The 10,945-nt window shown below is 36.9% G+C and overlaps 1 protein-coding gene across 1 annotated transcript in view; it reads right to left on the bottom strand.

The window, feature by feature from the left end:
• Window positions 1-62: 62 nt before the first annotated feature.
• Window positions 63-10,945, bottom strand: part of LOC140166723 (E3 ubiquitin-protein ligase rnf213-alpha-like) — a 123,215-nt gene continuing 112,332 nt past the window's right edge. Inside the window, exons 41-43 of the mRNA XM_072190221.1 lie at window positions 6,482-6,579; window positions 4,684-4,837; window positions 63-248 (exon numbers count right to left, since the gene is read on the bottom strand). Coding sequence (XP_072046322.1) covers window positions 63-248; window positions 4,684-4,837; window positions 6,482-6,579 — 438 coding nt within the window. The remainder of the gene's footprint in view (window positions 249-4,683; window positions 4,838-6,481; window positions 6,580-10,945) is intronic.

Below are 10,945 nucleotides of genomic sequence, written 5' to 3'. Positions count from 1 at the left end.
GACACTTATGTAGTGAAGATATTCCAGTATCTAAATTTAAAGCCCATTAGAAATGCCTAGCTTTAAATCTTACTTTGATTGTCTTGCTGTTTTGTGGCAATGCATTGTAGCACAAGATGTACAATAAACAGGCAATCATCAAGACTCTTGCCACAAGATGCAGCCATCAGTTGCATATCTGCCTCGATGTGTTGCCAAAGAAACTGACCGACTGCCTCAGGTTGGGAGTCAATCAGATCCTGTGCATCCTGAAAATCAAATATGGAGATATTTTCCAATATGTTATCATCATATTAAATTTGTATTAATGCTTTGATTTACAAAATTCCATTTCTGTCATTACGACACATAATGATTAAGGCTTCTGTTGAAAATATATGGATGCCTACAAATACAAACAAAAGTTTTCCCCAAAATAAAATTCAAACACTTCCCCCTCCCCAGTGTCTTAATGCCCATATATCTATCATTTTGAACAGGCAGTTTTACTTCTGGGACAGACAAAATTAATCTCTTTGACAGATGTTGTATTTACAGCTGTTTCATACACGCTTAGAACCACATAGCAAATCAGAAAAGCCGTTAGAAAAATACACAGAGTGCATTAATATTGTATAATTGCACGGGCACGCACTCCGCGTACTACACGCAGTGCTTCCGTACGGGTTTGCATCGTGTAGGATTGATATATTTTCCTTGCGGGTTGATGCATTTATATTTGCTCGCATTTTCCAACATTTTAGTGACAATTTTCTTATAAAATTAGCAAAAATCACAGCTTTTTATCTCGTGTATGAAATAGGTTAATAAATGTGTATTACTTGCTGCTCGAGAAATCTTGTACTGAGATGTTGCTGCGGAGCCATTCCATGTCAACTCCTGGGATGTGCACACGCAGCACCTCTTCAATTTTTTCTTTTTCTGTGTGGTGGTAGATATTGATGAGAAAGTAAAATCCTGAAAATTTGAGCTTCATACTCCATTTCGTTTTCCCGTGGCATCAATTTGAAATTTAGGGGGTCAGCATAAAAATGTGTGTCGCATAGTGAAGAGCGATGTTGGAGGTCCATAAATGTATAAAGGGAACCCCCAACAACTTGAAAAGTATGTATTCTGTGGTACTTTTGTGTGTAGAATTCATATCTGGCATCAGAAAACTTGTGACTCCTTTACTTTAAAAGATATATGGCTCTCCAAATGCAACTTCGTTCATCCAGGACCAACTTCGGGGGGTCAGAACTCCAAAAGTAAAAATAATTTGATTGTCCATTTTTTGCCAGTAAGAGCCCTTTGGTAGGACATTACTCTTATCCCATATTGAGCCTATTAGAATATTCTTAACTGAGATATTACCCATGCAAAACTCCAAAAGTATTCTAATAGGCTCAATATGGGATAAGAGTAATGTCCTACCAAAGGGCTCTGACTGGCAAAAAAATGGACACAAAATTATTTTTACTTTTGGAGTTCTGACTTCAAGTTGGTCCTGGATGGACGGTTGCATTTTGAGGGCCCTGTATCTTTTAAAGTAAAGGAGTCATAAGTTTTCTGATGCCAGATTTGAATTATACACAAAAAAGTACCCCAGGATACATACTTTTCAAAGTTGTTGGGGGTTCCCTTTATACATTTACGGACCTCCAAACATCATCTTTTGCGTTGCGACACATTTTTTACGCTGACCTCCCTAAATTTCAAATTGATGCCACGGAAAAACGAAATGGAGTATGAAGCTCAAATTTTCAGGATTTTACTTTCTCATCAATATCTACCACCACACAGAAAAAGAAAAAATTGAAGAGGTGCTATGTGCACATCCCTGAGTTGACATGGAATGGTTTCATGCTTAATGCACTCTACATCAACATCTCAGTATGTGTGCATTTTATGTACAATTTCACTCTCAACAAGTAAGATGCATTCATTAACCTATAAATCAAATTTACAAATGAAGGTCATATATTTATAGAACACATATTTGAACTCTTATACCCTAGTATAGTATGCTATTGAAGCCGATTTAATGTGTTTTTTAATGGTCACATTTAGGATGAACAAGTTTATTCAAATGGCAGGTAAACCTCACTGTTTTCTAGCTAAGATATTGTCCACGGCCGTTTTTAACGTCTACTTTTATCGAAAACAACGAAAACTGAGGGGGTAAACTATTAGTCTCGTATATACGTTTGTGGCGTGTCAGACGCCTACACAGCGTAATGCCCACCGTTACTGATGAGTACGTTGAAGATATGGACACGTAATACATAAGTTTTTAAGCTTACTGAAAGTTAAGTTTTTAAGCTTACTGAAAGTTAAGTTTTTAGCTTCCTTAAAATCCCATTAGATCATGGTTATATAATAGTTAAAGTGTCCAATACCTTCAATTTAACAATGATTTTGTCTCTAAGCTAAAGCAATTAATGTAAGTTAAATTGAATCTATTCCAAAGTGAAAGTCCGATTCTTGAAGACCCGGTCAGTGGCCCGAATGTAGACGGGTGGAAAAATTCGGTCTTTTTTCACCAAAACATAAACTGTGACTGTACAGAACCAGATATTACTACGGAACCCGTGAATTACTACGGAACCCGTAAATTGCTACGGAACCATTAAATTGCTACGGAACCCGTAAATTGCTACGGAACCCGTAAATTGCTACGGAACCCGTAAATTGCTACGGAACCCGTAAATTGCTACGGAACGCGTAAATTGCTACGGAACGCGTAAATTGCTACGGAACGCGTAAATTGCTACGGAACCCGTAAATTGCTACGGAACGCGTAAATTGCTACGGAACCCGTAAATTGCTACGGAACCCGTCAGAATTGCTACGGAACCCGTAAATTGCTACGGAACCCGTAAATTGCTACGAACGCGTAAATTGCTACGGAACCCGTAAATTGCTACGGAACCCGTAAATTGCTACGGAACCCGTAACCCGTAAATTGCTACGGAACCGTAAATTGCTACGGAACCCGTAAATTACTACGGAACCCGTAAATTGCTACGGAACCCGTAAATTGCTACGGAACCCGTAAATTGCTACGGAACCCGTAAATTGCTACGGAACCCGTAAATTGCTACGGAACCCGTAAATTGCTACGGAACCCGTAAATTACTACGGAACCCGTAAATTACTACGGAACCCGTAAATTGCTACGGAACCCGTAAATTGCTACGGAACCCGTAAATTGCTACGGAACCCGTAAATTGCTACGGAACCCGTAAATTGCTACGGAACGCGTAAATTGCTACGGAACGCGTAAATTGCTACGGAACGCGTAAATTGCTACGGAACCCGTAGAATTGCTACGGAACCCGTAGAATTGCTACGGAACCCGTAAATTGCTACGGAACCCGTAAATTGCTACGGAACCCGTAAATTGCTACGGAACCCGTAAATTGCTACGGAACCCGTAAATTGCTACGGAACCCGTAAATTGCTACGGGAACCACGGAACCCGTAAATTGCTACGGAACCCGTAAATTGCGGAACCCGTAAATTGCTACGGAACGCGTAAATTGCTACGGAACCCGTAAATTACTACGGAACCCGTAAATTGCTACGGAACCCGTAAATTGCTACGGAACGCGTAAATTTTGGCCCGTAGAGCATTTAGTTACGTAGCTGGTTGAAACAAGCTAAAACTCATCGCGTAGCGTTACATTTGTAAATCGGACCAAATTGGTTCTTCGGAAGAGTGCGACGATGATATCAGAACATACCGATACACTATTTCAGCATCGTAAAGAACTACGGAAGGACAAAATATAAAAAATGGAGAATTTATCGAGATTGGTAAAAACAAGCGAAAAGTCATAGCGTATCGTTACGTATCTCACACGAACCAAATTAATGCTTCGTAAGGGTTTGACAACAAACTCACAATGATTTCAGTCGGCGCACACACACTACATGTTATACTTTTGGGTTTCTATGTAGAGTTTACATGTACATGTACTGTAGTACAGTAGTATAGTGCGTGTATTATCAGTACATGTCATATCATTTCTGCAAAGTATATGGACTGTGACACTGTTATGCTCGCACAAATTATTATCATTAGCATCTGTTTTACTTGTAAATAAAGCGAGTATGATTATTAACTGTTTTTATGTTCCAATATTCTGACTAAAATACGCTATACCGTACGGTATGATTCGCATTTTGTGCAGTGAATTTAGCGATGGTGTACGGACAGAAGTTGTCTATTATCAAGCATCTAAGGAGTGTGAACGGTATACTCTTGGATAGCATTTTTATCTAAAGCTTCTGGTTTACTTGAAAAAATTAATAAAATATAATTGGGAGTGTTTTTGTGGGTCTATTCTAGTGATCAAAATGGGCTATTTTCAACTTCGAAGGACATTTCGTCGCCATTATCGTGACCGATTACATTCGGTAACTATGTAGGGTTGGGCGGTATGGGAATTTTGAGTCAACAGTACCGCTATACTTTTGTGTGCTAATTGGTATCGATAGTTTTAAATAATAACTCTTTGTATCGCCCAACACCACTTAAACCAAATAAGACTCCTTAAGTCAAAACTGAGGGCGCTCTAGATAAAAGTAGACATCACGCATAGGCGGCGAACGGCCGTGTGTCCTCACCAATGACTAAACCAAACAAAACTCTTACACTTGGCAAAAAATTGGTTCCCTACATAGGTTCCCTACACATACCTGTGGATTTGTCACAGAAGCTCCTATCATCACTGAATGCATAATAACTCTGATAATCGATAAGGCTACTGCTGATAAATGTCGCTCAGCTATAGGCCTAGCTTGTCTGCCAGTAGCGTCACCAAGAATGTGACCATGTGCTGTGGTGTCAGCCCTATGTGAAAAAATGATAATACTGGTGAATAATTTGATAAATTACTTCATATACATGTGTTAGTATTAGCAGGTTGTTGTCGGAGTAGTTTAGAACTGTCAAGCTTTCATCAGGAGTAGCTCTGAATTCTTCAGGACAAAGTACCTAAGTATGAGACATGTGGCAGCCCCTTGCCTACTGATGGCTCTGAAAAGAGCCATTCACTGAATACTGCCCCTTGTGAACTGTGAACAAAAAGACCTCACCTATAGTTGCTAATTTTAAAGTTTTTGGTGGCTCTGAAAAGAGCCATTCACTGAAGATTCCCCTTGTCAACAGAGAACAAGCCAACCTACCCTATCTGCTAATGTAAAAAAGATTGGTGGCTTAATGAAGACTGCCCCTTGTGAACTGAGAGCATGCAGACCATGTCTATCTACTGATGCAACTGCAAAGAGTTTGCACGAAAGCAGGTTGCCCTGTACCTCTGTGTGCGATTATTAAATAGACTGCCCCTTGCCTATGAGGTCAGTGATCATACAGACTGATGTCAGATGATCATTCTAAACTTGTCCATTGGCGAACCTGCTAAAATCTTAATAATTGTTATGAACTCCTGTTGTGAAAGCCTATCCCACAATATAGGATACATAAGGTACACAATGATGTGAAATGTTTTCAAAAGTACATTTCTTGTTCAATCCATAATCAGGGTTAATTCTCAGTATTTCACAAAAACAAAATTCCCTGAGAAACATTTTTACTTGACCAGTGTGAGATGTGTGAAAATTTGGAATTTCAACGTTGTTGGGGGTGGCGGGTGCTGAATCGGTTGAAAATAATTGCCCTCTTGGGCAGTGTTGTGACCAAGTCCCCAAAGCCAAGTCAAGTCACAGAATGGTAGTGACTCATGTCAAGTCATTTATAAATTACCTCAAGTCAAGTCATTGCCAATGGTCAAGTCAAGTCACTGATTTTCTCAAGTCATGCCAAGTCACTAACTATTACACATCACATTTCAAGTCACATGTTTTAATTTTTTAATTTATATTTCTGTGTTAAAACACAAAAATAACTATACAACTTTATAAAACCTTTAATAGTAATGTTCTCTTTACAACTTAAAGATAATTTGGTACATAATGTTCATTGTTCAAAAGTGTATTAATTCAGCATATTTACAATTACAATTTAATTGTATTACTCTTCTTGGTGGGGATGGTATGGCTGAACCCAGCTGCCATTTATCTGGGACTTTTGTGTATGGCAAGCAAATAATTATATTAAAGTCATGGCTTTCAAATCCTAAATGTTGACATCACTGTCAATTTGCACCTCAGAACCACTTGCATCAGATAAACTGATATTTCTTGCAGGATCCACAGTATCTTTCTCAACAACAAATCCATCAAATTCAAAATCTGATGAATCAAAATTTTACCAAAAATCTGGTTGAAATAATGGTTAGTGTCTCTCATGACGAATGGCTATGCCTTTATGGAAAAACATCAGTGAAATCCGATCGCATACGATATTTTTATTCATATATTTCGACAAATCTCCTGGTTTTTACTGAGTTTTCCCAGTCTGGAAACTGGATTTTCATTTTCTCTGAGTGGCTGGGGATCCTGCTATTAAGACAAAATATGATAGAGAATAGCTTACATTTTTACTTTCCTATTTCCTTCAATCAATGTATATTCTTCCCCACCAATATTAGCGCCACATTCCTTGCACTGGCCATAGAAAACTGGTCTGCCACACTGTAACACAGAAAAAAAAACATATCGTAAAGTCACAATTTCATCAAGATAATGACATTACATCACACATCACATAATAATAAAGAATATTTGTAATGTGCAGGTATCAGTCTAAAAGAAGATGCTCATGTGGCATTGACATATCAGAGCATATGCATATATATACAACTAAACAAATATATATCATACATTCGTAAATATGTAAAAACAGTTATAATCAAATGAAAAGCAGTAAAACAAAACATGTTTAAAGCAATAATACAATTAGTAATGACATACACTAGTTCTCATCTTGTCTTCATAACAGCCTTAAAGGAAGCAAGAGATGTACATAGTTGAACATGTTCAGGTAGGTTATTTCACAGTGAAGGTGTAGCTGATGCAAAAGACTGTTTGACATTCCTACAATCAACGAAAAATGTCTTGGAACGCTTGCGTGTAAATAACGGAAAACTGTCACCCCCTCTCTCCCATGCAATGTTGAGAAATACCAAAGTCTTCAGCGGTTTCCCAATGTGTTCCAACATTGATTGATGGGGAGAGGGAAGGGTAAATCATTGTTGTAAATGTCATGCTTGTTCCCAGGCAAAATATCGTCATTTCCATGATCATATGAAATTCTGCACGGAATTTCGACAGAGTGTACCAAGCGTTCCAAGGACTTTTTTCGTAGATTGTCTCTGCCGAATGCAAAATATTTCATCTAAATTTTGTTTTTGTCTCATAACTCAAAAACGGAATGTCGTATGAGCTTCACATTGCACACGATTTGAGAGTGGATTATATGCTTTGGAATCATAACAAAATTGTTGATAAAGAAATTGGTTTCTTTAGGAAGTGGTCACTGCAATCACCCCCTATGCTAAAATACACACATTTCGCAATTATAGCTCTAAAATGTCGTTTTTGTCCCATAACTCCAAAACAGAATGTTGTATGAGCTTCATACTGCACAGGATTTGGAAGTAGACCATGTACTTAGGAATCATAATACAATTGTTGATAAAGAAATTGGTTGGTTCAGGGAGTGGGCACTGAAACACCCCATACCCTAACTTACACGCATTTTATGAAATTTTTATGCTATATCTCAAAACCGAGAAATCGTATCAAAGACATATCTCGTAATTACGGCTCTAAGCTGCATGATTCCGAGTTGTCCAATTTATTTTTAAAATTAATATTAAAGTTCACCTTCATAGCACTTGTCAGATAGGTGAATGAGCGTTAGAAAAAAAAGAGTTTTAATTTAATACTAAAACCGCATGTACGTTACGATTTGTAAGGAAGTAAATAATAAACTACGACTATCTTCAGTAGATAGCATTAACTTGTTTTTGACATGATGTAACAACTATCTTCAGCAGATTTGTGCTTCACAATTTTGTGTATGTATAATGTGTGGGGGTGTGTGCGTACATGGTGTAGGGCGTGGGATGTATGTGGGGTGGGGTAGGGCGGAGGGGGTTTGTAGGACTATTATAAGATCATATTTAAATCGGAATGTATTTCATTTGGGAGCTTTTGGGAAAGAAAGAAAGAAATGATTAAATAAATTAATCAAACATAGAGAAAGAAAGGAAGAAAGAAAGACAGAAAAAATAAAGCAAAAATGTATACTTCATGTATTTATAATAAACAAAATTTTCACGGGTTCACCGTCGCAAATAATAAATGAGACAGAAAAAGTGATACCGCCTGGGAATCGAACCCAGGCCCTCAGGTTTACAAGACCTCTGCCTTAACCACGGGAGCTTCGTGATTAAGCTGCTTGCAATTTTAACCTATAAGCCAGGGGTCCGCAAATAGTGGCCGCGCGCCACTTGTAGTGCGCCGAGGCTTCCCAAGTGGCGCGCGGCGCCGTTTAGATTTTAACAAAATATAAAAAAATTAATTAATTAATAAATTCCCATGTTATCCTTGTAAAGACAGGCTAAAATAGTACAAAATGTTGCACCAAATGGCGTCATTTGCACCTCAAATTTCAAAAAATCGATAGCTTCACAGGGGTGGGGGTACCACCTCTGACCCCCGTGCACTTTGCAGTTTTCTTTTTATTTCATGTGGCGCTTCAACAAATCTTTTTGAGGAAGCCTGCTATAAGCGGTCACTTCAACTTTTTTTCCACGTTCATGTTTTTATTTATTTAAAATGTCTTTCGTTCATTCTTTCATTGATTCATTCATTGATGTTTCTTTTCTTCTTTCTTTTTTCTTTCTTTCTTTCTTTCTTACTTTCTTTCATTCTTTCTTTCTTCCTTTCTTTATTTTTAATACAAAGAAAGAAAAAAGAAGCATAGAAAATAATGAATCCATAATTTAGCAATGATTAACACATTTCATTTCATTTCATTTTATTAGAAAAAGCATCGTGGCCCTAAGGCCAAATTGAGCAATTTTTACATTAATCAAAAGACATCAAAATATTACAAAATTACAAATACAAAATATATAAACAACAAATTTAAATTCAAATAATGCAAGATAAAAGATGAAAAATATTGCACATATGAAGCAAAAATGGATATTGCCACATATTAACACATCAGCATGCAGGGCTGAGTTGGTGTGGGTGGAAAAAGGGTACACAGGTAAAGGGTGCATGAGTGCACACACCGCCATGCATGCAGATGCACACACCCCAGCATGCCCAGCACACATGTTCCCTTCACCTCTGAACACAAACAACACCCAACCACCACAGAAAACAGCCACCCACACCTACACGATATAATCACACACACATGTATACCTAATTCACCCCACAGCCACACCACACATATGCACATATCACTGAGCTCAAACATACTCCAAAAACACCTGGTACTCCCTCATGCTCCCACTCACACATACAAATAAAGAGATCATATATAAATTCGTCATCTGTATTCCATAGTGGCGTATAGTGGGGCGCCGCGAATAAACAACTTTTCGAGAAAATCGCGTTTGAAGAAATGCCAATTTAAAATCGAGTTGTGTAAATCAGACATTCATTATATTTTGTAAATGATGTGAAATTTCTGTAGTAAACTAAATAGATTTTATTGTTATATATTTTTCAAAAGAAATAAATACATACTATTGCTGGCAAACTGAAAACAAAAAGCACAAAGCTATACGTCACTATGGAAAACAAACAAAACGCAATACCCTAACCTAACGTTAACCTTACGCCACCTCGGTCGCCGTGTAATCCTTATGGCGTTACTTTTCATCGTTTGTATTCCATAGTGGCGTATAGGTCTGATATGTCACTAAGACGTGTACGCCACTATGACATACAATATTTTTAATTTTTGCCGATATTTCATAATTATAAAATGTGTATAAAAAGTGGCGTATGGTCGATACGCAGTGCTATGAAAAACAAAAAATTTCACTTTGTAACTATACGCCACATTTAATTAATTAATTACTAATTAATTAGCTAGTTTTGACTGATGAGACTTAGAACAAGAGCACCAAGGGTGCTGTAGCTCAATTGTTATTTGAAATTTGACGTAAATATAATGTTCAGATATATGTATAACCGTTGAATATATCAAATTGGTTTTTTTAAATATACTGGTATTTAATTGTGTTTATAACATTTCTTTATTTATTTATGTCAAGAATATTGCTAGTTGGTTTTATAAAAACGAGTTAACTCTCAACATTAACAATAAAACTAAATAATATAGTATTTGGTGCATCTCACATTCTTACCAAGTTCAACAATATGACATGCTTGATTATACAAATGAATTCAAGTATCTTGGTGTTACATTAGATCCACTTCTCATGGTGGGGATGTGAAACAAAATTTTAATTTTATGTGGCATAATGTACATGTATATAAAGGTCATTTATGTGCAACAGGGCCCTCCACCTTTGTTCCATAACCATTAAAGACTTAATGTACGATTTCCGTCAAATTTTAATTTTGTTATTCTTTATTCAAAATGTTAAAATAATATTAGTAATAACTGCCGGGAAGGGTTGCTGTCCGTTTTAAATTGAAATAACGAGGTAAAGTGAAAGAAACCCCACTAGTTATTTTGACCATTTAACATGCAGTTCTATGGGAGGACATATTATCATAATTGTTAAAATTATGATAATATGTCGAACTTTGCTCTGTTGACCTACAAAGACAACAAATTTGGCCGATTCCATTTAGGTGCAAGTTGGGACATGTGTAAACATTACAAATATGCAAAAAAAATCAGGTTTGAAAAAAATTAACCAATTTCATATTATAAGATCATATATTAAGGCTTTAAGGTATAGGAAAATCTTTTTTGCTATAGCCCCCGAATGAAATGTATTTAATTATGTTTGTACTCACTAAGGTAGCATTGTGTGTGAATTTTACAGCCGAACTAAGT

This window comes from Amphiura filiformis, chromosome 12 (genome assembly GCF_039555335.1).
Source record: "Amphiura filiformis chromosome 12, Afil_fr2py, whole genome shotgun sequence".
NCBI lineage: Eukaryota > Metazoa > Echinodermata > Ophiuroidea > Amphilepidida > Amphiuridae > Amphiura > Amphiura filiformis.
The sequence above is the reverse complement of the archived record's forward strand: the minus strand, read 5'-3'. Positions and strand labels throughout refer to the sequence as shown.